This window comes from Pseudogymnoascus destructans, assembly GCF_001641265.1.
Source record: "Pseudogymnoascus destructans isolate 20631-21 unplaced genomic scaffold scaffold_2, whole genome shotgun sequence".
Taxonomy (NCBI): Eukaryota; Fungi; Ascomycota; class Leotiomycetes; order Thelebolales; family Thelebolaceae; genus Pseudogymnoascus; species Pseudogymnoascus destructans.
In genome coordinates this window covers 996,629-1,022,998 of record NW_020167521.1, presented here as the reverse complement: position 1 = coordinate 1,022,998, position 26,370 = coordinate 996,629, and the positions used below count along the sequence as shown (strand labels likewise).

Here is a 26,370-nt window from a genome sequence, read left to right as displayed (position 1 = left end):
TCAACAAATTCAGAATGGAGTCTTGTTAACCATCCCATCCATTTGCGCATACTACGCAACCTCAACTGTTCTATTATACCCACGATTTACAAGGCTTATCCTGCCGATAGTTCACCATCAAGACCTGCATTATTACTGTTGTAAAATATACGAAATACCTTTGATTCGCGATCGAGAGACACACTCCACGAGACCACCAACACAGCCATCGTCGCGATGCCTGGCACGGTCTCAGAGGGTCCATCAGTCGCACTGTCATGTATGCTCCCTGTCCCAACCAGAAGCATCGAATGATACTGACTTATTACAGTTGCCAATAATTTCTGGGGTATGCAAGCAAAGCGTTAAACCATACGAGTAAAGAATCAAGTCTAACAACACGGGGAATAGGAAAGGAAGATGCCGGAGTCAACCCACTCCTCGAGCGCATGCACAATGCGAAGCAGACTTGCGATGAATTGAAGGCATTTTATAATGGTATGGAAAGCCTGGAAACCGAATCGGACTCAACACTGACACACCTAAACAGCTAGGGCATCACTCGAGGAAGAATATGCACGCAAGCTGTTGGCTTTGGGCCGTAAGCCGCTGGGGTCACAAGAGGCTGGCACCCTACGAGCTTCGATGGACGTGATGCGAGGAGAGGTGGAGTCCATGGGGAAGTCACACCAGAATGTTGCACAACAGATGAAGACGGAGTTGGAAGAGCCGCTGGCGGCATTCGCTGGAGCCCTGAAGGAGCGCCGTAAAATTGTCCAAGGCGGCATTGAGAAGCTCCTCAAGACTAAAATTCAGCAAACCCAAGTAGTTAATAAGGTACGTCTTGATCTGACCCTTGTAATATTCTCCACATACTGACTGGTGCAGACTCGGGACAGATACGAACAAGAGTGCCTTAAGATCAAGGGGTATCTTGCACAGGGCCACATGGTCATGGGTCAGGAGGAGCGTAAAAACAAAGCCAAGCTTGAGAAGACACAAATTAACGTCGCCACGTCGAATTCCGAATACGAAGCTGCCGTTAAGGTATTAGAGGAAACCACGGGCCGCTGGAATAGAGACTGGAAGGGCGCATCCGATAAATTCCAAGATCTCGAAGAAGAGAGGCTAGACTTCACAAAGAGCAGTCTGTGGACCTTTGCGAACATTGCATCCACTGTCTGTGTTAGCGACGACGCCTCCTGCGAAAAGATCCGCCTATCACTTGAGAACTGCGAGGTAGAGAAAGACATCCTCTCATTCATCAGAGAGTGTGGAACCGGCCAGGAGATCCCGGATCCTCCAAAGTATATCAATTTCTGCCGTGGCGATATAAGCGACACACAGTCGGAGGCTTCTGAAGACGATGCCTATTCCGTGGCACAATTCCAAAGGACTATTAATCCTGCTTTCAGGTCCTCTTCTCCTCAACCTTCCACATACGAGTCTCACCACGATCCAAAGTCTAGCCTTGCACGAGAGTTGGGGCACAGAGAGCCAGAGACACCTCCAAGCCGCGAAACTACCATCACTCCACAGAAAGCATTGGCCGATAGGACAGCACAACCACAGGTAGACTACAGGAGAGAACCGAGCAGGTTGCAATATGAGCAACCCCAGAATGGACAACTGGCATCCGTGCCTTATGACCCTTACCCAATGGATGGTATGACAATGCTTTGCCGAACTGGACCACCATCCGACAGAAGCTCCGCCGTCAGCGGGCTTCGTCCATCAAGCCGTGATTCGCACAGCGAATATTCCAATCCGACATCGTTTTCCAGCATGGAACCTCCAAGCGGCAAGCAATCACCCATTAAGCAAGATGCTGCGTTTGCACCCGCGGCCGATAAGTCTGTTCAAAAGAAGAAGAGCGGATTCTTTCAAAGCCACAGCCCTTTCAGAAGGAAGAGCAAGCACGGAAAGGAGATCCAAGCGGCAGCCCCCAGCCCATCAAATAGAAATACATGGTCAGCAAAGCCTGCGTCGAACTACCAAGCTTCCTCGTTTGGTCGATCCCAGGGCTATGGCAACTCCCAGAATAGCCTTACCGATAGAGAGACCACTGGCGGTGAACCTGTTGACCCCCGAGCAAGTTTCCAGTTGAACGTTGGAAACAATGTTTTCGATGTTGCAACGCCCGACCGAAGGAATACTGCTCCACAAGAGAGGGCAGTGGATGAACTTGACCCCATTGCCCAGGCTTTAGCAGAGTTAAAGGGAGTCACTAAACAATCATCATCTCGGGTTTCTGCAGACCATTACTCTGGAATGGCGACGCCTGTTCCAGAATCTGCAAGTGCCTCGCGAACTAGGAACACTCCTATGGGAAATGGGGCTTTGGTAGCTGCCACACGTGGGACACCTCCACCTTCGTATGACCAGCCAGTGTCCAGACTGGATCTTCCACAGCCTGCCTTCACCTCAAAAGCAATGCAGCAGACAAGCCAAAAGTATCAAGCACAAACTCATAACATGTTCAACTCTAGCCAGTCGCGACCCGAGCCTCAAGCCGACTATGGCTCTTCCAGATCTCGTCCGGGAACGAGGGGCAGCGACATGCCCAGGGCAACCTCCCCTATGCCTACCCGAAGTGTCTCCCCGAGACCTAGTCAATCTAGCCAAGTCATGAACAATGATGGGAGACAGGGATATCGTTCTGCATCGCCAAACCCATATGGCGGCAACAGCCAACAGCGAGGAGCACCACAGGCCCAAAGATACCAACGCTACAATTCCCCAGGTGATACCGCACGTTCTGTGTCTCCAGCTCCCTTCAGAGAGAGGCCTGGAAGTAGAATGAGCGGGGGGGACATGTCGTTGCAGCTTGCTCCTGCTGGAGATGATGGATATGGATCGCAGCAAGGACGACATGGAGGCGGAAGGCCAAGCACTAGTGGAACTAGCAGGCCCATGAGCTACTATGGCGGGCAAGGACGACAGCAGATTGCTCAGGTGAACCCTCATCAACGAAGCAAGAGTGTGGCGGACAACAGGCAGTTTAACAGAGATGGGCGACCTATTTTACACTTCGGTATGTTTGTGTGGTCAATTTATTTTGGAATGTTGCTAACTTGCTCATAGCTCGCGCTCAATACAACTACACGGCCGCAATCCCGGAGGAGCTCAGTTTCGGGAAGGGCGATACCCTCGCTGTTTTGAGACTGCAAGACGATGGTTGGTGGGAGGCTGAGGTTGCAGGCAAAAACCAACGGCCGGGCCTGGTTCCAAGCAACTATCTCCAGCAGATCTAAGCAGGAGCTTCATAAGTATGGTAAAATATGGTAAAGTAATTTGTTTGGGTATAGGAGCAAGCGTTATGGTTGATTTATTTTGTAACGATTGGTATTTGCTGTGCGAGTTATGTGCCTGAGCTTCGACTCCGGAATATGCACCAATGTTTACGTATACGTATAGTTCTCATGAATTCAAATCCTATTCAAATATGCCTTCTGTATAATGTAGCCTGTGAGTGCCTTATGTAAAACAAGAACGAGGCTAAATATCTATTTTATTGGCGTCACTTTCGGGACCACCCACCAGTCATGGTAACCCTTCTCACTAGACTCAATCTCCACCTTCAATTGCAGTGTTTTCGACTTCGTCTTCTCTGCTGCGGCCATGGCCTTTTTCACCATCATCAGTGTTATACTAACACTAATACAGCTCTTCACCTCATCCTTCACGTTGTTATGCCACGCCTCATCACACCACTTGCCCCTGCACTTCGCAGTCTTCGCGTCTAGTTTGCTCAGCAACTCAAAGTCCTTCCTCGCCTTCGCCACGGCATCAGAAGCAAACGCAAGTAGGTTAGCTGACGACTCGTGCGGCTGTGAAACAACTTCTTGGAAAACAGGGAATGGCAAGAACTCCGGGAGAGAAACGGCGAGGAAGGATTTCATCCGCTGCTCGTACCGGATGGCGTCTGTACTGTACGGATGCGGTGTCTGAGGAATCAAATTGTACCTCGTGAGCACGGTATATAGGCAGCCGGTCGAATTAGCCAATCCCTGCTTAGCGGATGAGCTTAACATGGAAATATTGACGTGGCTTATAGTTGCAGCGAATGCCTCGTCTTTGGTGGCGAAATTCTCTTGCTTTGGATCCCGACGCAGTTCGGCGTAGTCTTCCGTTAGGAAACCTCGGATGCGCTGGAGGTGACGGAAGGTTGTCTGTGAAATGTTATGGAGATACCAATACATCCCGGCCAACTCATCGGCGGCGTATACTTCAAGCTCAAAACCCATCTGTATTAGCCATTCCATCTGTCTGAGCTTGTAATAGTAGCTCCAGCTCGACAGGGGAAAAGAGTAGATGGGTTCTGGGCCAAAGTCAGGATCGACAACCGGTTTCTCTTTGGTAAAATCGCGTAGTTCGGCGTCGATTTCTTCGGCATCGAGCTGTAGGGTGTCCCAATCGATAATAGTGTGGTGAAGAGTTCGCCGTATACGGCAGCGGTTCTGACATAAAGCTCGCAGGATATCCAAGAAGGATTGAGCGGCTCGACTGCGGAAGATTTCCATATGTTGGGCCATTTGGTGACGAGGATCATGTGGAACTTCGATCTCGTCGTTGATAGCATCGAGGAGGGGGTTGGCAGGAAGGACGAGCGCAGCGAGATCCTCATCAAGGACGGACCGAAGGGAGAGTTTTCCGAGAACGACCATCTGGCAGAATAGATAGTGTTGAAGGAGAGTGCGTATATACACTGATGGTTGGGGTTTGCTATTTTGAAAGAGAAAGACAAAATTCTATTATAATAATCAATATGATGCTCCGCGTGTTAGTTGGAGGAACTCACCATCAAGCTGCTTGTGTCATGAAAGTCCAAGACTTCGGAAACCACTAGTCCGTCTTTACACAGCCGTTCCAGATGCTGATATGCATCGTCGAATGCAATTGTTACTACAGGGCGTGGTGGTACCGTACTCGCAAGCTTCCGTTGCAACTTCACACTGAACGCGTTTGGAACTGGCTTAGCTAGCTCTCTCTCAGACTTGATTCCAGGTAGAAGCTCGAGCGTTCTAGACCATGCTAACAGCAATGGTTCCGAGGACGATCGATCTTCTGCTACGCCAACTGTATTTAGGAGAGAATTTCGGCATTTGAGCCTTTGAACCAACGCCCCCTTAATCCTAGGGTCCATGGAATCTGAAGTTGCAAGTAGATGTATGGTCACATCTATAAATTTCGTGATCGACGCATCATCCAGTTCCGCGAGAAGGCTCCTATTGTATGTGTGGGTGACGAAATCTTCTTCCTAGTGAATAATAAGAATCAGAGAAGCGGACGAAGGATCTAGAGAACCTACTTCATAGAAATGTTCTGACTTGACCCGCTCATTGATGTGCCAGCATGTCTTTATTATAGCTAGACAGTAGGCTACAAGAACCCTCAGTGTCAGTGGCTCCATCAAACTCGGGCAATCAGCTGGAGAAGAAAGATCTTCTACATTTTCTAGTTTTAAAGTGAGTATCTTGTCAATGTAGAGGCTGGTGAACAGCGTCTGTGACAATGGATGACCCATATGCCATGCCATCTGTTTGCTTCTTAGCGACAACCTCCATGGGCAGGAATAGAACCACATACCTCGAGACATAATAACTGATCTACTATTCCTAAACACTCCTCTGGCAAAAGCTCTCTCCAAATATCATAACTGTCTTCCATAGTCTCGCCCTTTGCAAGGTAACCTGTGTCCATTTTGGTATCCATGATCTATAAAAAGATTTAGACTCAGGGCAAGAAACATACACAAGATGGACATACCTCTATGGCACCAACCGACTCAAAAAGAGTAAAATACTCATCCTTGACGAGTTCTCCAACCTCAAGCCCTTCCGAGCGGGTTAGTGTTTCTCTTCGGTCTCCGACGCGGGGCAGTAACGTACCCTCAGCAGCTTTAGTGAAAACGTCGGTGATATCTACAGCGACGACGCCCGAACTATGAATTCGGGGTGCCGGGCGAAGTACTTCCCCATACTCATCCAGAGGTTGGGGTTGTTTGTCTCCATTATTGATATCAAGGTTTGAGGTTCCTGAAGGCGGTTAGCAACTGCAGAGGTCCGATAAAACCACGACCTTACCCCTGGAGATGAAATTGATATCATCAGCGTCCATGACCGACTCTGCCGGATTTTTCTTTTTGGAATGCTGAGCTTAACACAGGGCCGCCAGAATGGTGATGTATGACGGGTTGTCGCTGTTCGTCATGTGGTTCGGTTAGGATTTTGGGCCAATGTCAAGATTTATCGAAGGTTTTGGCCTGGGAGAAGAATTTGGCGGCCACCATTTTTTAGAATGGACGACAGTGAGGAACTCTAGCCATAGTTTCTATCGGCATGTTACTGGGGACATTGATATATTAAGCTATGTTTTATTTGCACAAGTTGAATAGTACGAGTGATGTGTCATATGGCGTATTCAAAGTAGCACTCTACCAAAAGACGGGATTCCAAAGGAATAGTTTGGGTCTGATATAGATTCTCTGGGAAATATAACTATGCATTGCGGAGGAGGATATAATTCGTTGTCAAGCTGTGGCTCGGGGCGTGTGCATTTGTCTTGTTGCCTTTCCAACTGTTGCAGCGTTTGAACATTGTCACTCAGTCCTGGATATCACAGGCACGTTGTATCAGAGAAGAACCGCTGTCACTGCTGTCCAAAAACACTGGTTCGGTCGATATTAGAATGTTGGGCGATAGATTCGTATCGAGTGTAATACATTTGTACAAGCCCACGCTCTCCCACATCCTCCCACCGCTCTATCCTTCTATCTCATAACTCAAACATGTCGGATCTAAGACGAGGCGCTACCGGCAGCGGCCTGGGCCTCTGCGTTCGCATCGGCGACGTTCTTGACCTCGCCTTGCTTGCCGTTCTAGAATTGCCGCTGTCAGGAAATATTCTGCACAAGGGGTCGCAACTTGGTTCTTACCTCCCATCTGGCGGAACGCAGCTCAGAGACGCCTCTGCGCTCAGCGGCGACTCTCTGCTCCTCCTTCAAGCTTCTGCGGACGACGCGGGCGGCGACCGAGAGGTACTTGTTGTAGCTAAAGAGTCTTTCGTTAGTAAAATATTCCGACGTCGGGTTGATGACGGTAGGGCCGTGAAGGGCCAATTGAGTTGGCGATTAATTTCAAACATACCTGAGGCCAGCTTGCTTCCAGGCGAAAGTCATCTTGATTGTGGGAGGGGTTGGATGAGGTGACGAAGGTGTCTTGGTTGTGATGTTGAGGTTCTGTCGACGAGCTCGGCTGGACGGGTGGTGAGGGCCAAGATTGCCCGATGCTAGAAAGTCACGTGAAATGCGCTTGGCGGACAGCCATATAATTAAAATTCTAGTCAACACAGCCCAGATAATGGAATACATCAAAGCTATGCGTAATTGTGAAATAGCTATGATCTTAGTGAAAGAATAAGTTTAGAGATATTTCTATGTTCAAAATTGTATTTTGTGTTCTACAATACCCTCTGAAAACTGTTTGTACAGGGTTCGTAAATCAACTACTCCAATGCATCTAACAACCCCCTTAAACCAACAGACCAAGCTCCTCAGCGAACGGCAGAACGCCAAGATCTCCAACAGCAGCAACACTAGCCTTACCCTCGAGCAGTGCCTTGGCAGCCTGTAGAACGTCGTTAGCATAGATTCAAGGTACGAGGAATGTGGGGATCCTTACAGTCTTCAGGCTTTCTTGGCTCACACCCTCAATCGACTTGGTAACCTGGTCAATCTGGAATGGCTGTCCGCCCTGGATAAGGCCGGAACCGGTTGCAACGAGGCCAGACTCGATGTTTTGGCCCTCCTCAAGAGATCTGTACTTGGCAAGCGCAACAGCCTTGGTGAACTCTTCTTTGTTGATGGAGCCCTCGGCAATGCTCTTCAGCGACTTAACTGCCTCAGTGGCAGCGCTGTTGACAGACAAGGCTGGGCCAGAGAAGTTGATGGTCAGAAGGCCGGCATCAGAGTAGGCAGCGTGGGTGGTGGAGATGGTAGCACCAGGAGCTGCAGCTGCGGCCTTGGCGAGGAGAGAGAAGCCTGGGGAGTACTTGATGGTCGACTTTCCACCGAGGAGAGCCGCAAGAACGGCAATCTCTGGCTTGTATGATGATCCGGCAGTGAATGAGCTTGATCCTGGGAACGCAATGACGAATGCGTTCTGGGCGCTGGAGTGAGCAATACGCTCCTCACCACCGTAGTACTTGGTCGCCTTGGATGGCAGCTCGTGGCTCCCCTTGGTGGAGACATCGCCGAAGAACTCACCAACCCACTTGCCCAACTCAGCCTGGTTGGCACCGTTGGCGACAACCGAGATGTTTTGCTTGGTGTAAGCAGATGATGCAAACTCCCTGACGGACTCCTCGTTCAGGTAGCTAGCGAGAGGAGTGTTTAGAGCTGGCTGGAGGGGTGCTCCAAGTCCGCGGTGGAACGCAACACCATGGGCCGCATCGGAAGCGAATTGAGCTGTGTTGGCATATGCCCTCTTCTGCTTGAGGTGGATCGCTGGGTTGACCTCCTCGAGGAATTCATGTGCTAAATTCAAACCATCAGTGCTGCGCCAGATAGACTCGTAGGAAGAACTTACGCGTGAACTTGGTCTGGGAGATAACCTCGCTGAGCAATTCAGTGAAGAATGGGAGATCATCGCGGAGGAAGTTGGCTTCGAGGACCAGGGCTTCGCGGGTGTGGTAGGCAACCAGTTGTCCTCCCAAGAGCTCGGATTCTCTGGTAAGACGTAGCGCGGATCGTCTTTGGGTGTTCTGGGATAGTTTATTTAGCTTTACATGCCCAGAAGTCGATGCCCATCCCACTGACCTTGAAGGCAAATTGTTCCAGAGCGGTGGTCAGTCCTGGGAGCAGTTCGTATCTGGTTCCAGCCTTAGCGACCACGGCGAGCTTCGTAGTGTGTCCGGCAACGTCTCTGCTGGCCACCTTGATGCCATTAACATCGGCGTTCTCGTAGCTGAAAGAAGTCGAGCCGGTGGCAGCAGCGAAGCCGCGGCGGGTTGCCGGTTGAGCGCAGCATTGCCGACGAGCGACACGCTGCGCAGTTTGTCCAATCGCCGAACGCGAGATCATTGTGAGGAGGGAGATCTAAAAAGTTATGGCGAGAGGAGAGTTGTGACGAGGTCGAGCTGTTGTGGTTGGAGAAATTCGGGATGACCATCAATTGACACCCGGATTAAGCCGCACTGTGATTGGCCACGGGATCAAAGTTGCTCAGGCAGACCAGTACCGCCCAAATTTGTCCCGAGTTTCTGCTATCGGTGCCTCAGCCAAAATGTACCCCACCCACATATAATATCTCGAACTTCATCCGAACAGTTTTGTTAATTGTGTGCAATTTGATGGTTCAATGACTTTTCTGTAGTATTGGTGGCAGCTCTAGAGAACTTGAGATACTCTCTAGTAGCAACAAATTATGTCTCATGTAAGTAGAAACAAATCACCCCAGAGGGGATGTGCTGAGTCAATAGGAATCTAACGATGAGATCACAGACGCAGCATTTGGCAGATCTTTGCGCCCTCCTCGTCAGGGAAGCTTATGGAGAGTTGACCAGTGTATGTGTATCCTCGTTGCGATCTATCAAGTACCTGTTACATTTTAAATCATGCGCGTGTTATTTTCACCAAGGTTTAAGCTCCAAAGTCTAACTCCGTAACAGCGCATATTCGCCATACTCCAGCGACGAGGAAGACAAACGATCAACACTATTAAACAACATACTGGCCTCACGGGCCGACAGGTGCGACATGGACTCGTAGTGCTGATACAACAAAACCTATTGTTCCACAATACCGAGCAAGAATCTGGCTCTACCTTCTATGAGGCGAACGAAGATTCGGCGTACTTCCTCCTGCGCTCTGGAAGGATATTAGAGACGGTCGAAGAGAGATACGGTGTTGACGCACGGGATGTTGTCCAGAATCTGCTTTTACTAGGGCATACAAAGGTTGCAGATCTCGCAGAGGCATACGAATCGAAGAACAAGACTACAAATGGGCATACGAATGGAGCAAATGGAGCGAATGGTGCCACAGTGAACGGGTCCAGCAATGGCACAAATGGGCACCACGATGATCAAAAGCCTACAATCAATCTGGACGGCATATTGGCCAGGCTTTTGGACGATGGGTTTGTTGAACCAGTGGTAGAAAGCATGTTCAGAAGCCCCAAGGATGCCTATAATCAGGCCGAGAAAGAAGCCCTCTCGTCCTCAGAGAGTGGCGCTTCTAAAAGCGCAAAGGCAACCCTGGAGTTGAAGAGAATCGTCACAGCCACTCTACAAAAACAATACAAGGAACGATCCTGGCGACACGGAAACATGAAGCGTTATATGCCTGGCGGGCATCCGAAAGGTGCAGATAAACGGCGGAAGCTCGCAAGTGGGAAACCTGCAGTATTAGGATCAGGAAGCTATGATGAAGATGTAAAGCTTGATGTAAGTTTTCAGCGACCGTGACTCCTAGAGAACATCTTGCTGACCAAATTTCTAGCGCGAACTCGTTGTTCGGATAAATTATGAAAGATTTACAGTCGCATTACGGACACATGCTCTCACGGAGGTTGCCAAAAACGACATTGGGGATGTAACGTCTCAAGTCTACGGAGAGCTTCTTCGTTTGCTAGAAGATAAGATTCCTCGTTGCCGGGGGAATATCGTTGAAGACGATGACGAAGAGAATGACACTGGAGGCTCTACAATTACAACGTCAACTCTGGCACAGGCGCTAAGCGCCGACATCAATATCGGTACTGGTATTGGCCAGGCTGCTGGTAATAAAATTACAAGCGCTACTGATGGCGCCAATGGATCGCGCAAACGACGCGGGGAGAGCTCCGATGAAGAGGACGTGGTGACGTCCAAATCACGAGCAAGCAAAGTGAAGTTTGACGTTCAGGCCCCAGCGAAGCATTCTCCAGAGAATCACCAAGCTCGAATCACACAATTAAAAGACCACCTATTGCTTCTGACTGGGCACAACCACGACCTTCTAAAGAAGCTCAGCAATGATGGGCTGGGAGAGTTTACTGTCCTCTTCAAGAAGGCTACAGAATATATGCGAGAAAATGAACTAGATACATATATTGCTTCTGCCTTTGGTAAAGAGGGCCTGCGCATGTCTCACATTCTGAGAAAGCATGGCAAGCTCGACGAGAAACAGGTCCAGAAGATTGCCTTGATGAAGCAAGGGGAGGTACGCAAGACTTTAGTCAAAATGCAGATGGCAGGCTTCGCGGATATTCAAGAAGTTCCCAGGGATACCCTTCGAACACCCGGCCGCACCATCTTCCTCTGGTGGTTTGACACAGAGCGGATCACAAACCTGTTACTCGATCGTATTTACAAGAACATTGCGCGGTGTTTGCAAGTTCTCGAGACAGAAAGATACAAAGAACGTGTTGTGCTTGCGCTGGCAGATAGATCAGATGTCAAAGGCAACGAGCATGAAATGCTCCCAGAAGACCATCTGGTGAAGTTGAGTGCCTTCAATGAAAAGGAAGACCGTTTGACGACGCAGATGAACAGACTTGATCAGCTTGTGGGGATCTTCAAGGAGTTCTGAACCTTTTGAGCATGGTGGTGGGCTACCGGATTCTAACTTCAGATGTGATATATTAGGGCACGGGGGCTGCTGGCGTTCTATTTGTAGCATATATGGAAGGCGTTGAACCTGGCCGATGGGCTTTGGATCTACATATTTGGGAGCTTTGGGAATTTGTGATACCATGAGGCATCGAGGGAGTCAAATCTCCTCGTGGCGCCTAGTATAATTATAGCAATAGATAACAAAAAATCTCACTGTGCATCTTCTCAGCTAAGCTATCAGTATTTGTCGTACGATTTAAATGGAACAGGTGCTGGTGAGACCAGAAGCGGTGTAGATGACTCGCATCCCATCGCTCGCCATGTGATAGTCGGAATTGTATGTGGGACCTCGAAAAGGGACCTCGCTGAAAAGGGACCTCGCTTATGGTCGAGTAGTACACGGCTTGTGGCGGTGTTCCTGGTTACTGGTGCAGCCTCGCCGGGGTCTTGTAAGCTAATTTTGCCCGATAGTCGGTGGATTTATTCGAGAAATTGGAAAAGAGTTCCCTCCCGTTGCGCCTGCCACGAAATATATACATTTCTCACGAAACCTTCAGAGAGGCATCTAATTCTGTTTCATTGAAAAGGAATCCTTAATTGTCTTATCCTTTATTTATTATAGCCCTCGAGGTTTCGTTGAAAAACAGAAAAGAAATGTCTCCCACAATGGCTACCGCTGGTGGAAAGGGCGTTAAGAAGGAGTCGACTGCGGCGCGTCTGCTGGGTTCCGGTATGTCCTTATGAGGATCTCATGTACTGCTTGGAACCGCGCTGACACCTCCTTTAGGTTCTGCTGGTATTGCTGAGCTTGCTGTCTTCCATCCGGTATGAATTGCTTGGGCAGAACTCGAGAGGACGCAGCTGACCAACTGAAGGTCGATACCATTGCGAAGCGTCTTATGAGCAACCACGGAAAGGTAAGAGCAGAATGCTTTATCACAAGCCAGCTGGAATATCATAACTAACCCGCAACAGATCTCCAGCACCGCCCAGCTCAACCAAGTCATCTTCAAAGACAAGGCCACCGTCTCAGCAGGAAAGAAGTTCCTCTCCCTCTTCCCTGGTCTCGGATACGCCGCCGGCTACAAGGTATCACAGCGTGTATACAAGTACGGCGGGCAGCCCTTCGCGCGTGATCTCATCACCAAAAACTATGGCGACTCCTTCGACCGCACCTTCGGCCCCACGACCGGCAAGGCCATGATCTCCTCCCTCGCCGGCTCCATGATCGGCATCGGCGAGATCGTGCTCCTCCCCCTCGACGTCCTCAAGATCAAGCGCCAGACAAACCCCGAGGCCTTCCGCGGCCGCGGCATCGTCCGCATCATCAAGGATGAGGGCTTCGGGTTGTACAGAGGCTGGGGCTGGACCGCTGCGCGCAATGCGCCGGGCTCGTTCGCGCTGTTCGGAGGTTCCGCGTTCACGAAGGGATATCTTTACGGGCTGGAGGATTACAATAAGGCGACTTGGTTTCAGAACTTCGTCGCGTCGATTGCGGGTGCGTCGGCGTCCCTGATCGTCTCGGCGCCGCTGGATGTCATCAAGACCCGTATCCAGAACCGCAACTTTGAGAACCCGGAGAGCGGCATGAAGATCATCAGGGATATGATCAAGAAGGAGGGCCCATCGTCGTTCTTCAAGGGTCTCGTGCCCAAGCTGCTCATGACTGGACCCAAGCTCGTCTTCTCCTTCTGGCTGGCTCAGACCCTGATCCCCGCCTTCGACATTGCCTTCAGCAAATAGATGACCCTACCGTAGCGTGTTCGAAAGGACGAAGAGATCAAAGTTATTGCAACCGGCCATTGGGCCAGCAGAGCGAGTTAGAAACGGTAGACGGCTAGACCTGGTTTTGGAGCTTTGGCGTGTACGATTGAGGAAGAGGGGGCAAAAAAGAGAATCCGGCGCACAGTTTTCTTCTTGGCCTGCGACATGCGGAGGGAAATATGATTGTAAATAGAATCATTGTACATACTTAGTTATGCGGGAGGGGATTATCGTCTCCTTCCTTATGAAAAACCCCATCTCTAATAACTTTAAATCTCAAATTATTTTGCTGGTGCTTGTAGGCGTTTTGGGTGATTGGTAGGGGAGCGTTATATCAACGAACGGCATTTACCGACCCCCGTAGCTTCACCATCCCAAAAAAGTAATCCACGCCCCAAGCAACCACAACACCACATCCCCTCAAACGAACAAACTCCCTCTCAACACTCGCCCACAATGGCACCACCCGCCTACATCATCTCCCGCACCCTCGACCCCATCTTCGCACTCTTCATCGGCCTCGGCGCAGCATCAATGCGCATAAACCGCGAAGAGAAGGAGCTCGGACGCAGCACGAAGGAGACTATTGACGCTGGGTTAAGGTGAGCTTTCCCATTTCCTTGCCGTTGAGTCAGATGAGAGGGGATGGGGCTAATGGGGTTATAGGAGGATTGGATTTCCGAGGGCGGACGACCCGGTTGGTGCTGCTGCGGCGAAGAAGTGAAAGGCGGGGGGGGGAAGTTGCGATAGGCAGGGATATGGGGACCGATGAGTCGACGCCGGTCCCAAGTGCTGGGGTTGGATGGATGGCACTGCGGGGATCTGGGATGGGAAGTAGGGCCGGGCTGGCTACGGATCTGGGCGGCTTGGATGATATGAGGTGTGGATATGGCTGTATACTACTGTATGATCAGACTGTGTTGGGAAAGCACAAGAACGCAGGAGGTGGGGGTGCTTGCAGGGCGGGAAGCGGTTGTATAACAAAAGTCATAGGGGGAAATCACGGACGGGAAACAAAGGAGTTCTGTACGAGGGGGAGAAAGCGCGTATTCCCCGGTATCAAAGAGTTGCAGCAGTCGGAAAGCAAAGCACATCACATCAGCAATATTTGGCACAAACTTGGGTTCTAGGATTCCCATTATGAAACCACGATAGAAAACCACTACAATCTCAAGACGCAATAGACACGCAGGAAATCGACTCTTGTATAAAGACCCTATCCCCCCCAGTCTTCCACATGCAGTCTCACAGAATCATCGAGCAAAGCCAGTTAGTTGAACCGTCATCCATCCTTTGGCGCACCAGCGCCATGCGACTCTACAAGCCGCACAACCCGTTGCTCTGCCTGGCCTGCCGAGAGCTGTAGCCGCCTTGGCCGTCATCATCGTCGTCTCCGTTTACGAAATAATAAAAAAACGTTATCACAAGCCCCCGCTGCTGCCATAACCCCCCAATAAAAACTGTCCACTCTCGCAAATGTCGAAACCGCGGGAGAAAATAGGAGCCCAAACGCCGGTGTGTGGGAAAGTTGGGGGTGGTGTCGTCGATGCCTGTCGAAAGGAGGGTCGTTAAAGAGAGTTGATGCCGACTGGTTAAGCTAGCTCCTCGAATCCGAAGGTGTTCTCTCCCGAGTACGTGATGTAAAGGAAGCCGTCCTCATCTGGGATCGAGTTAGCATGCTGGACGGATAAAGGGAGTGGGGTGGGATCGGCATACCTTTGTGCTCCTCGTAGATGCTCGACATTAAGGCAGCGGTCGGTGGCAAGACCTCGTCGACGAAGATGAAAATGGCCTTCTCTGGGGACAGCTTGATACGCTTGCGGATGACGTACACGAACTGGCCGACTGTCAGGTCCGCCGGGACGAGGTACTTCTTCTTGTCGATGGTTGCGATCTCCGACTTCTCGACCTTCTCGCAGATGACCTGATCATGGGTTAGCGGTGGGTGAATGTGAAATGACGGTGAGGTGAAGGTGGGAGCTTACTGGAATCCGGTCGTTGTACTTTGCGCGGATACGCTCCGCCTCAGCCTTGCGTTTGGCAAACTCGTGCTCGTCCTTGAACTTGGAGCGCATCTTGATCTCTGGGAGGTTGGTTGGTTTGTAGTTTAGGTTGTGGTCCGATGTGAGGTGGGCGCTTGAAGTTGAGGTCAGTAAGCGTGCTCTTCTGTCTTTCCTGTCTATATCCAAGGCTGATATTGAAGAAGCGACAGGAACGGGGGGTGGGCTTACTATTTAAGGTACGGGAAGAACGTTGGAGAAGGTTGTCGTGGGGTTGATGGTGATGGTGTGGAGTGTTTTGGTAGGAGTATAGAGTAGAAGTAGTCGTACCGATGCAGCCTGGCGAGATGGCGGGGGTGGTCCTGAGGCAAGATTGCCCAAAGCGGTGTCGTATAACGCTAAGCTGTTTTTGGACTGATGTGGGTGCTCAGCCGCCGCCGACTAATGGCAAACCAGTGACTCGCATCATCACCAGACAAAGCAAAATCAAAATCACGCCCTACTACTCTTCGGGATACTCTTGGGGTCTCTTGGGGATACTCTTGGGGATACTCTTCGGGATACTCTTCGGGATACTCTTCGGGATAAGCCTGCTTACTATGGTACTTTGCTTCTACTACAATATCGTCATGCCTGAGGCACTAACTTTATTATCGTCATCCCAGAGAGTCGCATCAACAGGTCCCTAGTATAATTTCTGGGAGGCCACGGCACGGGATTTCCTCACGTATTACTCCCACGCACTTTTGCCGCAATTCCCGTCAAACTTCAAGGGGTGCATATTTAACACCCAATATATATATTATAGGGTGCTATTTCTTTGCCGCGAACATGCCTCCAATGCACTCTCTTACCCGGGCCTCGAACCTGCTCCGGGTTGCCCCTCGGCCATTCACACAACCTGCCCGGATCTCGCGCCTCAAACGCAATTATGCCGATATACTGCCAAAGCCCCCGAGGCCCGAAGACAAAAAGCGGACCGGTGTCCTGTTTCCCAAGACCCGCATAGCAGTCGGCGTGGTTTTCTGCGGCCTCCTCATCTATTCCATGGTAGTCGTCCTAGCTGATCGTCCTCCAACGCAATGCTAATTGGGTCTCTAGGTCACCGACGAGCCCACCAAGCTACAGACAGCGTCAATTGCGGACCGCGACAACCTCACGAAGCGTGAGTCTGGCGTGACTGCTGACTCGCCTATGCGCCTTCGCATGGAAGCGTTCATTAAAGAGCAACAGAAGGAAATCGTGCGGGTGCTACAGGAAATCGACGGCAAGAAGTTCCAAATCGATACGTGGGAGCGCGAGCATGGGGGAGGAGGCATCTCCTGTGTGCTGCAGGAGGGAAACGTCTTTGAGAAGGCCGGGGTCAATATCTCCGTCGTCTACGGCAGTCTGCCGAAACAGGCTATCATAAAGATGCGGGCGGATCACAAGAAAATCGACACTTCTGTTGACTCTCTGCCCTTCTTTGCGGCTGGCTTGAGCATGGTGCTGCACCCGAAGAACCCGATGGCTCCGACTGTGCATCTCAACTACCGGTACTTTGAGACTGAGAACCCAGATGGGAGTGTGGGAACCTGGTGGTTCGGCGGCGGCACGGACTTGACGCCGTCATACCTGTTTGACGAGGACGCGATCCACTTCCACAGGACCGTGAAGGATGCCTGCGACAAGCATTCCAAGGACTACTACCCACGATTCAAGGAGTGGTGCGATAAGTACTTCTCGGTCAAGCACCGCAACGAAACCCGCGGCGTAGGCGGAATCTTCTTCGACGACCTCGACGACTCGGAGAACGACCAGGAGAACTGCTTCGCGTTTATCCAGACGTGCTTGAAGGCCTTCTTGCCTTCTTATTTGCCCATTATCAACAAGCGGAAGGATATGCCGTACACGGAACAGGAGAAGAACTGGCAGCAGATCCGCAGGGGGAGGTATGTGGAGTTCAACCTCGTACATGATCGCGGAACTGCGTTCGGTTTGAATACGCCTGGTGCGCGAGTGGAGAGCATCTTGATGAGCTTGCCGCTCACTGCGAGCTGGAAATACATGCATAGCCCAGAAAAGGGGAGTAGGGAGGCAAAGCTAGAGGAGGTCCTGAAATCACCCAGAGAATGGGTATGAGGGTTAACATGGACGACGGTAAGATTATGAGCTGTACTACTATGGGCTACAAAAAAGTGAAAAGATATATAGTGTTGGATTATCACATGTAAATATATTAGTGGATGTTGGGACAACCAAACATGCAGAAAGAATAATTATATCTCGCATCTCTTCATTAATACATTTGGCCATGACACCAGATCAGTGCTAATGTAGTATACAAAATCTTCCTTCAGGAAGACAATCCACCTAGGCAAAATTGATCGTACATGAACATCCGTCTCCATGCTTCAAAAAAACGCCGCTCGGACATTCTATACACGGAACTTTTGACTTATGCGAGCCAGCCCACCCACACCCACCCCCAAACCTTAACCCACCACAAGCACTAACACCCGTTCAAACAACCGTCGAAATCTTGGACAGAAGACTTGGCTTCTGCTCATTGCGGAAGACGCCCAACAGCGACTTCCACACCTGTCCCGGCTCCTGGCTCGCGTCGATCCCGCTCCATATGCCCGTCTTCTGGTAGTAGTTGACCACCGGCGCGGTCTGCTTGTGGTAGGTAACAAGACGCTTCTTGAGTGCCTCGGCGTTGTCGTCAGAGCGCTGGATCAGCGGCTCGCCGGTCACATCATCCTTCATGGTCTCCTTGGGGGGGTTGAAGATCTTGTGGTATGAGCGGCCCGACGCTGGGTGCACCAGGCGGCCGGTGATGCGGGAGACGAGGAGCCCGTCGTCGATTTGGAGCTCGACGGCGTATTTTAGGGGCTCCTTGCGCTGGGTGAGCATCTCGTCGAGGCGCTCGGCTTGGACGACGGTTCTTGGGAAGCCGTCGAGGATGAAGCTATGTGAGAATTAGATGGGGTGTTTTTCTTGATGGGGGATGGGGGGTGTAGGCGTACCCTCCCTTGCACTCCTTGTTGTTCTCGAGCTCGTCCTTGATCATGCCGATGACAATTTCGTCGCTGACGAGGCCACCTTCGTCCATGATCTTCTTGGCTTGACGGCCGAGCTCGGTCTTCTTCGCTACCTGCGACCGAAGCATATCACCAGTTGCCTAACGCGGACAATCAGCATTGTATCCAGTAGGGGAATTGTTGTGCATGTAGTTTTTACTCACCAAATGGCAACATGAGAACATGCTCTTGATCTTTGGTGCTTGTGTTCCCTTGCCTTTTTATCACAGGTCAGCTTGAGTACCGAGGCAGGGTATCACTCAACAACAGAGTGGCATTGGAAGTCATACCAGCTCCTGGAGGTCCCATCAGGATCATCCTGACGCCATCGGCGATACCGGATTGCTTCGACACTCCGCCGGAAGCCAGGTGCAGCCTGCTTTCCAAGTCCTTCACCCGTTGCTCGAGTTTCGCGACCAGGTGGTGAATATCCTCAGTGACTGGAGACATTGCTGCGGTAGTAAGTCAATTCACGAAGAACGGCTCGTACGCAAAAGGGTAGGGACTTGCAGAAAAATATTGTACAGAGATTTGGGGTTGTTGAAGGTGATGGCAGAAGCTGTGAAGTTTAAAAGCTTGGTTCGGACCTCGCTCGCAATCGGCGGAATGGATCACTCTAATCCGGGCAAATAAAGCTGGCGTCTTTAGCCGGTATGCGCCGCCGAATTGCATGTTTTGTTTCGTTTGTTGCCTCAATCACGTGCATTCGTGAAAAGCAGCGGCGCTTATTCGTTAAAGCAGCGTCACAAAGATGTCGCGTTGAGGTCAGCCTAGTAGCTAAGGTACAGTGCGGTCAGAATATCAAAGCTCCATATCGAACCCATCCACCCCATCTGAACCACGACATCACATCCTCCCACATCACAACTCCATAATGCCGGCCACTACAGCAGAAGCCCATTCCCTCGTCACTACCACCGTCTCCGTCGCACCTCTCGTCCTCCTCTCCGCCGCCGATCACTATGGCCGCTCCGCAAAGGGCACTCGCAAGCGGGTGGTTGGTGTGTTGCTTGGACAGAACGAGGGGAAGAACGTGAGAGTATCAAACAGTTTCGCAGGTAGGGATCACGTCCACACACCCCAATGAAACGAATCTGACATTGTGCGCTGCAGTGCCATTCGAGGAAGACGAGAAGGACCCATCAGTATGGTTTCTAGACCACAACTACGTAGAGTCGATGAACGACATGTTCAAGAAGGTGAACGCAAAGGAGAAGTTGATTGGGTGGTATCATTCGGGCCCCAAGTTACGGGCATCGGATCTGGAAATCAACGAGCTGTTCAAGAGATATACGCCCAACCCGCTGTTGGTAATCATCGATGTTCAACCCAAAGAGGCTGGCGTACCGACGGATGCATACTTCGCAGTGGATGAGATTAAAGACGTAGGCGCTCTATGTTCTGTTAAGCGGGCATCACAGCTAACACTCTGTAGGACGGAACGACCACATCTAAGACCTTCGTACACACCCCATCTATCATCGAGGCAGAGGAGGCAGAGGAGATTGGAGTTGAGCACTTATTACGAGATATACGTGATGTAGCAGTCGGCACACTCTCAACAAGGATTACATCGCAACTGCAATCACTCCAAGGGCTGCATTTGAGGCTGCGTGATATACAACAATACCTCCAGAAGGTCAGCGATGGGAAGTTACCAGTCAACCATGTCATCTTGGGCAACCTCCAAGACGTCTTCAACCTCCTCCCCAACCTCTCCACACCAAAGGCCTCCACATCAGAAACCCCAGGGTCGGGCGAGGCCACCAGCGAACTGGCACACGCCATGAGCATCAAGACCAACGACCAGCTGATGGCCATCTACATTAGCAGTCTGATCCGCGCCATCACAGCCTTCCATGACTTAATCGAGAACAAGATCCAGAACCGTCAGCAGCAAGAGGAGAAGGAGGCGAAGAAGGACGAGGATAAGGAGAAGGAGGGCAAGGACGCCAAGAAGGCTGAGGGCGTCGCGAACGGGGAAATCACCTCCGTAGAAGACGCAGAGAAGGCGAAGGAGGACAAGGAGAAGAAGTAATGTGGGTGTCGGCGAGGCGTCTGGTCTGCAAATCGTTGGCACGGTGTTCTGAGCGGCATATCGAACAAGGGCAAAATAGATATGCATTTGTACTATATAGTGGGCAATGGGGTGGTAATGCCATAGACGCAGCAAATGCAACTATCCATGATTCCAAGAAACCGAAAACTGAATGCGGCAAAGAAACAGGTAATATGTCGTAAATTGTGAACATGCCCCCATGTATGTATTATGTATTGTCACTAAATCACTCAATCACAATCACTCGATCAGCATCTGTTCCGACTTCCGTCTTCGGTCCAATGATGCCTGTAAATTGAGGTTCGCTTGATTGTCTTAGCGCGAACCCTCCCAACAAGCAGGGTCAGTCATCCAAAGCCTCGCGAGTCCCGCCCGCCAAATTCACGCCGTGCCGAACAAATCGCACCAGCGAACTACCTCGGGGACATTTGCAGCAACCACAACCCCCATATACCCTCCAACGACTCTACGCGGCACGACTAAACCGCGAACTATCAAACCCCCACCGAATCCCACCCCGCTCAAGCCCTCGACAGGCCATTTCCCCCACCGCCTCCCTGAGCCTCGCGCAGCCCCGCCCACGTACTCGCAGGAGGCGATGTGCAACCGCAGCTCCAAATCAGGAAGCTAGGACAGGACGAGCGCGCGCGCACACGATTCAGAAGTGGAGGGAGAAGAGCGCGATGCTCGCCACGCCTAGCAACTCGAGCCCTCGCATCGCGTCGCCCGCGAGCAGCACCACCAGCGCCTTCCGCTACAGCAACAGCAGCACCACCGCTAGCCCGTCGACCAGAAATGGCAAGAGCGCGAGCCCCGCGCTTCCCTTACTCCGCCAGCACCGCGATATGACCGCCGATACGGCGTCGACTGGCGTGTCTGGGTCGCCGGCTACCACGGCGCTCGGATCGTCAAATTCGTCGCAGGATCTTGTCGACTTGAAGAATCTGAATATGAGGCGCAAATCGCGGGATGAGTCGGGTAAACCGGAGGAGTCCAGTAATGGGGGGGTTGCCAATGGTGAAGGGCGCACACAGGGCGACTCGGCAGGCGAAGGCGTCGGAGTAAGAACAGCGATAGATATTCAAGCGCTCCTACAGTCTCCCAGCGCGAAGCGCCGCCAGGACCCCGAGCCAGCCAAAGACGGCTCATCACGGGCGAGCCAGCAATTTTTGCCTCCGAAACGGCCGCGGGCAGCACAGCGTGCGCCAAAGGTGCTACCTATACGGTACGAACTGGTCGATGCGGAGGATATGGTTATTCTCGTTGCCGGTATGGTGTCTGAGCTCATCCAGACGAACGACAATCTGCCACTGCGGGATGTGGTACTCACACGCTTCCACTCTCGGTTTGTCCTGCCCTCTAAAACAATCGCAGTAGAACGATTGCTAACCAACACAGCACACCACCAGGCATCTCAGTCCTCGACTACCTCCAACGCCTCGCCAAACACGCCGCACTCACCCCACCCCTCCTCCTGTCCATGGTCTACTACATGGACCGGCTCTGCTCGCTCTACCCCGCCTTCACAATCACAACTCTAACCGTTCACCGCTTCCTCATCACCGCCGCCACCGTCGCCGCAAAAGGCCTCTCGGACTCCTTCTGGAACAACACAACGTACGCCCGCGTTGGCGGCATCAAGCTCGCCGAGCTGGGCTTGCTCGAGCTCGAGTTCCTGCACCGTGTTGATTGGCGCATCGTTCCCAATCCGGAGGTGCTGGTGGATTACTATCGCGGGCTTGTCAGTCGGACGGGTGATTACGTGATAGAAGATGAGGACGCGGATGTGGACGCCATGGGGGAGCCGGCAGTAGCAGGATCAGCGGAGGTGCCTGACGAAGAGGGAGGAGGACGAGATACGAAATGGGAAATGTGGATGAGAGACGTGGCGCATACATCGGACACAAAAGGAGGTCCATCCGGGGAGAACTCCGGCAACGTCGGAGCATCGGGGCAGCCCTGAAGGGGGCCACAGAACCCGGAGATTACTTAGAGATATAAGTCGCACATACATGCATTGGTCAGGAGTTGGGGCGGGGTGGCGTTAATAGCGAGGCCCTTCGCGCGGTACGCGCTGGTTGTGGCGCCGGCCGATCGATTATGAAGGTTTGGAGACGTGATGATGAAGGGGGTTGGAAATGAAATTAGGGTAACTAATGCCGCGTTGTTGGCAGTACAATTCACGTATATATACCTTGTGCCTGTTGGTGTAACTCTGGCTGTGACTGTTGGGATATGTTGTGCCGCCGTGATATTGGGAATAGGGGCTGTAAGATCTTATGTTGTGCATCTCGGATATTACTGCAGGTCTCTTGCGCCAGTAGGGTATAGTAGTAAGGTGTAGTGAGAATGAAAGCAGACATTTGAAAATCAATATGTAATTCCTATGTCTTGAAAGCCGTCATATGTTTAACGCGACCTACTTACTTCCTCCCTTATCATCAAGTCCATAACATTGCCTTTTATATAATTTTACAGCGTTACTCACATCCATTTTCAAGTCAAGTATATCCACAGCCAACAGCCCAGTCCAGCTCAGCTATCTACCCCCCATCATGTCGTAGCAGACAACTCGGTGGGGCTAGCCGCAGCATCCGCCGTCATCCACGAAAGTATCTCCTCATTACTAGCCGCCCCATCAGCCGGCGACATCTGCTCATCCCTCTTAAACACCAGCTTCGGCGCACACGTGGTGGCAGCGATGAAGTAATAGCGATGCGCATCCAGATTCAGCGTCGGGATCGTCCCGGCATTACACCTCGTCGTCGAGATCCCCTCACACACCTTGATATCCGCGAGCGTGTAATCCACATTCGTCGCCGATCCCGTGCTCAGCCAATACTCGGGGGTGGTGTGACGGTACCCGGCGATCAGCATCGGTGGCAGGCGCGGCACGGGGTCGTTGACGTGAGTTACGCGCGCCGTGGTGCCGGGCTGCGCGGAGACCCAGGAGGCGAAGGCGCCGTTGCCCACGCGCGGCGAACCGTAGGTGTAGAGGTCGGCGGCGTATCCCTGAGAGCGCAGGTCACCGGCGGCGAGGGTGGCGACGGCGCCGCCGAGGCTGTGGCCAGTGATGACGATCTTGTAGGAGGGGTACTGGGCGCGAGCGGTCTTGAGGGCGGCTAGGATGGCGGAGCGGGGCTCGTACCAGGCGGTTGCGAAGCCGGCGTGGGCGGAGCAGCCGGAGCACCCGAAGTCGACGTAGGAGAAGCTGAGGTCGGCGATGAAGTTGCGGATGGAGGAGGAGCCGCGGAAGGCGAGGACGATTTCCTGGCGCACGGTGGAGACGGAGAGGAAGCCTTTCATGTCGGTGAGGATGGAGCTGGGGTTTGTTAGCGTGGGGGTAGGGGGAAGTGAGGATGGGATTGGGTTACCACTCGAACTCAAGGATGGAGACAGCATTGGCGGCTTCGACATCGGCGCAGTTGCCCGTCGCGCAGGTGATGGGAGTGCCAGAGCTGTCATCGTTGTTGGAACAGTAGGCTGCGGCGGCGTATTGAACGTAGTATTTCAATTTTGCGAAGAGAGCGGCGTCGACAGCTGATGGGTTGTTAGTAGGCTTCTCTCATATGCATTATCATAATGCTCCTGGTCAGTAGTAAAGCGTATGAAAAAATAGCCCAGAATTATGCAAGCCTTTGAAACATGATAGGTAGTATTTTTCATGCACGTATTTGAGAATCCACTGCAGGTACCTACCTGCAGTGGATTCTCAAATACGTATAATCGAAAAGTTCAGCTCTTACCTCGTTTGGCCAACGAAGATGTCTCGGTGATAGCTATAGGCGAAGCAAGAACACCGGCCAGCACACTGGCAGCGGCGAGGCTAGATGTGAACTTCATGTTGTCTTGATGCTTATACTACCTATCATCATATATTAGGGGCTATCTATGCTTCACTGTTGGGAGGTTTTGGATATACCTTTGGTATATAGTGTATGAATTGACACGTAGGAACTGAGACGACGTCAAGGGACACCAGAGGGCCAAAGTAAAGACGCAGGACAGGCACCTATTATACTCCCCCGCCAGCCCTCCAGCCGCCTGGTCTAAGACATTATCCAAAAACTGCCGAATGCTTCTCAGCTCCCCAATTCAGCGGGGGCCGAGGAACATTCGGGTGATCAGCGGGAACACTTGTTCTATATTGTGGCTTGCCCCCGAATCGGCGTTGAAGCCAGTTATAGCAGCACGAGAACCCAAAATGTAGCGCGGAATAGCGTGATATAGCGTGGTGTAGCGCTATGTGAAGAAGCCATAGTTCGGTGCATATAAGTGGTGTAAATGGTGAAAATGGTGGGTGTGGTGGGTATCAATTGCACATGTCTGAGAGAGTGTATTGTAGTGTGACCTCCCCCGTGTGTAATGCGATGCCGCCATAGGCCACAACCCCCATCAACCCATCACGCCGAGATCAACCTTACAGCGCCCTAACAGATCTACTCTGTAAGTCGCGCTGAGTCCCGTATGCATGCACATACTCTACTCTAATCGCTAATCGTGGGGTGCCAACTAGAGTACGCCGTGTACATTCACGGTCCCTGATATACAGTATCGCCAAGTACCACGCACTTCCCGTGCCAGCGGCCTTATTATTCCCATTCCTTCCGTCGGTGCGACGACGATCGGGGGAGAGCGGCACTTCACCTCCACAAGAGTACCACGCACTTCCCGTGCCTGCGGCCTTATTATTCCCATTCCTTCCGTCGGTGCGACGACGATCGGGGGAAGAGCGGCACTTCACCTCCACAAGAGTAGCTGCATCATGACAACGGCGCGGGTCAACGCTGTTCGCCCAGCCTGCGAGTTAATCTACAACCCGTCCACCACCACTCCTCCCATCCCTCTCCCCCTGCCCACACCCCACGCCCTCCTTACCGCCCTCCTCTCCCTCCCGCCATCCACCACGCGTCCCTCAACCCCCAACCCCACACCCAACCCCCTCGTCCACGCCCCCGCTCCCATCCGCACCCTCCTCACAACCCTCCACATCCTCCTCCCCACCCTCCTCCTCCCCGCGCTCGACCTCCTCGACCGCGCCCTCCTCACCCGCATCACCACCCCCCCGCACCTTCCAGAACCATCCGCCACCTCCGCAACAGCGTCTAGCACCGAAGCAACGGGGTCCATGCCTGCAGCCGCGCCAAGCCAGTCCCAGAGAAAACAGGTCTACCTCGTGCGCTCTTCACAGACGACAGGCGCCCGCGGTGCGGTGGGCGGGAGGGTGTACATCGTCCGGCTGGGGGCATGGAATTGCAGTTGTGCTGCGTTTGCGTTTTCTGCCTTTCCGGGGGCAGCGAGTTCACTTGTTTTTGACGCTGAGGAGGAGGAGGAGGAGGTGGATGTGGATGTGGATGGTGGGCACGGGGGAGGAGGGGGGGAGTGGCAGTTTGGCGGGGTGAGTAGGGATGGGCTTGGCGGTGGAGTGCCGTGTTGTAAGCATATTCTGGCGTGTGTGTTGGCGGAGAGGATGGAGGGGTGGGTTGGGGTGGTGAAGGAGAGAGAGGTGGGGAGGGAGGAGATGGCGGGGTTGGGGTGTGAAGGGTAGGGGCGTGGGAGGAGGGATTGGTATGGATGGGAGTTTCTTGGGAGACGGAGGATATGGAATTGACGTGTGCAGGAGTTATTGGAACGGGTTCGGGATACTACCTTTGCTGGGTTGGTAGAACGGAGTTTGGGGTCATGGTATGGTTTTCTCTTTTCATCTAATGAGGCTCGAAGAACACAAAAAAGCAAAACTATCACATGAGACGCACTGCTAAGCACTTCCAAGCCAAAGTTTATATTGCAGGGTATCCGCACATTCCAACCCTGCCGCCGCACCAGGCTATAATTACAAACTGAGTAAATGGCAAAATATATCTTCCCCGCGCCCACCACCACACACACCGTCTTTCCCAAATGCAACAGT

General features: G+C 52.1%; 14 protein-coding genes across 14 annotated transcripts; 8 read left to right on the top strand and 6 right to left on the bottom strand.

The window, feature by feature from the left end:
- The first annotated feature begins 36 nt into the window (after nt 1–36).
- VC83_00959 (uncharacterized protein) lies at nt 37–3,423 on the top strand. Its single transcript, XM_024464645.1, has 6 exons — nt 37–259; nt 311–328; nt 391–477; nt 530–816; nt 868–3,013; nt 3,064–3,423. Exons 1-6 carry the CDS (start codon nt 217–219, stop codon nt 3,231–3,233), a joined length of 2,751 nt encoding a protein of 916 aa, XP_024327502.1. The 5' UTR covers nt 37–216; the 3' UTR covers nt 3,234–3,423.
- VC83_00958 (uncharacterized protein) lies at nt 3,424–6,443 on the bottom strand. Its single transcript, XM_024464644.1, has 7 exons — nt 6,066–6,443; nt 5,871–6,017; nt 5,749–5,816; nt 5,569–5,697; nt 5,291–5,518; nt 4,781–5,239; nt 3,424–4,730 (listed from the first exon to the last, which is right to left on the bottom strand). The coding sequence occupies exons 1-7, from the start codon at nt 6,097–6,099 to the stop codon at nt 3,486–3,488; spliced, it is 2,310 nt and encodes a 769-aa protein (XP_024327503.1). The 5' UTR covers nt 6,100–6,443; the 3' UTR covers nt 3,424–3,485.
- VC83_00957 (uncharacterized protein) lies at nt 6,444–7,220 on the bottom strand. The gene is made up of 3 exons (XM_024464643.1): nt 7,128–7,220; nt 6,917–7,031; nt 6,444–6,859 (listed from the first exon to the last, which is right to left on the bottom strand). The coding sequence occupies exons 1-3, from the start codon at nt 7,157–7,159 to the stop codon at nt 6,779–6,781; spliced, it is 228 nt and encodes a 75-aa protein (XP_024327508.1). The 5' UTR covers nt 7,160–7,220; the 3' UTR covers nt 6,444–6,778.
- A 122-nt stretch (nt 7,221–7,342) lies between these two features.
- On the bottom strand, nt 7,343–9,195 carry QCR2 (ubiquinol-cytochrome c reductase core subunit 1). Its single transcript, XM_024464642.1, has 4 exons — nt 8,798–9,195; nt 8,568–8,742; nt 7,662–8,515; nt 7,343–7,607 (listed from the first exon to the last, which is right to left on the bottom strand). The coding sequence occupies exons 1-4, from the start codon at nt 9,059–9,061 to the stop codon at nt 7,512–7,514; spliced, it is 1,389 nt and encodes a 462-aa protein (XP_024327509.1). The 5' UTR covers nt 9,062–9,195; the 3' UTR covers nt 7,343–7,511.
- Nucleotides 9,196–9,404: 209 nt separating this feature from the next.
- RPC82 (RNA polymerase III subunit C82) lies at nt 9,405–11,551 on the top strand (the record flags this gene model as incomplete). The annotated part of the gene is made up of 4 exons (XM_024464641.1): nt 9,405–9,413; nt 9,482–9,544; nt 9,649–10,425; nt 10,481–11,551. 4 exons carry the CDS (start codon nt 9,405–9,407, stop codon nt 11,549–11,551), a joined length of 1,920 nt encoding a protein of 639 aa, XP_024327510.1.
- A 677-nt stretch (nt 11,552–12,228) lies between these two features.
- On the top strand, nt 12,229–13,317 carry GGC1 (Mitochondrial GTP/GDP carrier protein 1; the record flags this gene model as incomplete). Its single annotated transcript, XM_024464640.1, has 4 exons — nt 12,229–12,304; nt 12,362–12,399; nt 12,450–12,491; nt 12,550–13,317. 4 exons carry the CDS (start codon nt 12,229–12,231, stop codon nt 13,315–13,317), a joined length of 924 nt encoding a protein of 307 aa, XP_024327511.1.
- Nucleotides 13,318–13,750: 433 nt separating this feature from the next.
- On the top strand, nt 13,751–14,462 carry VC83_00953 (uncharacterized protein). Its single transcript, XM_024464639.1, has 2 exons — nt 13,751–13,940; nt 14,005–14,462. Exons 1-2 carry the CDS (start codon nt 13,795–13,797, stop codon nt 14,060–14,062), a joined length of 204 nt encoding a protein of 67 aa, XP_024327504.1. The 5' UTR covers nt 13,751–13,794; the 3' UTR covers nt 14,063–14,462.
- Nucleotides 14,463–15,649, bottom strand: ATG8 (ubiquitin-like protein atg8). Its single transcript, XM_024464638.1, has 4 exons — nt 15,570–15,649; nt 15,324–15,474; nt 15,055–15,262; nt 14,463–14,998 (listed from the first exon to the last, which is right to left on the bottom strand). Exons 2-4 carry the CDS (start codon nt 15,411–15,413, stop codon nt 14,931–14,933), a joined length of 366 nt encoding a protein of 121 aa, XP_024327505.1. The 5' UTR covers nt 15,414–15,474; nt 15,570–15,649; the 3' UTR covers nt 14,463–14,930.
- Nucleotides 15,650–15,878: 229 nt separating this feature from the next.
- HEM13 (Coproporphyrinogen-III oxidase) lies at nt 15,879–17,608 on the top strand. Its single transcript, XM_024464637.1, has 3 exons — nt 15,879–15,940; nt 16,004–16,388; nt 16,440–17,608. The coding sequence occupies exons 2-3, from the start codon at nt 16,170–16,172 to the stop codon at nt 17,457–17,459; spliced, it is 1,239 nt and encodes a 412-aa protein (XP_024327506.1). The 5' UTR covers nt 15,879–15,940; nt 16,004–16,169; the 3' UTR covers nt 17,460–17,608.
- A 196-nt stretch (nt 17,609–17,804) lies between these two features.
- Nucleotides 17,805–18,988, bottom strand: ADK1 (Adenylate kinase). The gene is made up of 4 exons (XM_024464636.1): nt 18,691–18,988; nt 18,565–18,617; nt 18,347–18,501; nt 17,805–18,288 (listed from the first exon to the last, which is right to left on the bottom strand). Exons 1-4 carry the CDS (start codon nt 18,848–18,850, stop codon nt 17,841–17,843), a joined length of 816 nt encoding a protein of 271 aa, XP_024327507.1. The 5' UTR covers nt 18,851–18,988; the 3' UTR covers nt 17,805–17,840.
- Nucleotides 18,989–20,597, top strand: RPN8 (proteasome regulatory particle subunit). Its single transcript, XM_024464635.1, has 3 exons — nt 18,989–19,458; nt 19,514–19,785; nt 19,836–20,597. Exons 1-3 carry the CDS (start codon nt 19,275–19,277, stop codon nt 20,436–20,438), a joined length of 1,059 nt encoding a protein of 352 aa, XP_024327822.1. The 5' UTR covers nt 18,989–19,274; the 3' UTR covers nt 20,439–20,597.
- An 81-nt stretch (nt 20,598–20,678) lies between these two features.
- On the top strand, nt 20,679–22,808 carry VC83_00948 (uncharacterized protein). The gene is made up of 2 exons (XM_024464634.1): nt 20,679–21,804; nt 21,858–22,808. Exons 1-2 carry the CDS (start codon nt 21,143–21,145, stop codon nt 22,420–22,422), a joined length of 1,227 nt encoding a protein of 408 aa, XP_024327821.1. The 5' UTR covers nt 20,679–21,142; the 3' UTR covers nt 22,423–22,808.
- A 33-nt stretch (nt 22,809–22,841) lies between these two features.
- Nucleotides 22,842–24,463, bottom strand: VC83_00947 (uncharacterized protein). The gene is made up of 4 exons (XM_024464633.1): nt 24,382–24,463; nt 24,206–24,324; nt 23,834–23,999; nt 22,842–23,781 (listed from the first exon to the last, which is right to left on the bottom strand). Exons 2-4 carry the CDS (start codon nt 24,300–24,302, stop codon nt 23,013–23,015), a joined length of 1,032 nt encoding a protein of 343 aa, XP_024327816.1. The 5' UTR covers nt 24,303–24,324; nt 24,382–24,463; the 3' UTR covers nt 22,842–23,012.
- On the top strand, nt 24,464–26,255 carry VC83_00946 (uncharacterized protein). The gene has a single exon (XM_024464632.1). The coding sequence runs from the start codon at nt 25,225–25,227 to the stop codon at nt 26,005–26,007; it is 783 nt and encodes a 260-aa protein (XP_024327815.1). The 5' UTR covers nt 24,464–25,224; the 3' UTR covers nt 26,008–26,255.
- The last annotated feature ends 115 nt before the right edge of the window (nt 26,256–26,370 follow it).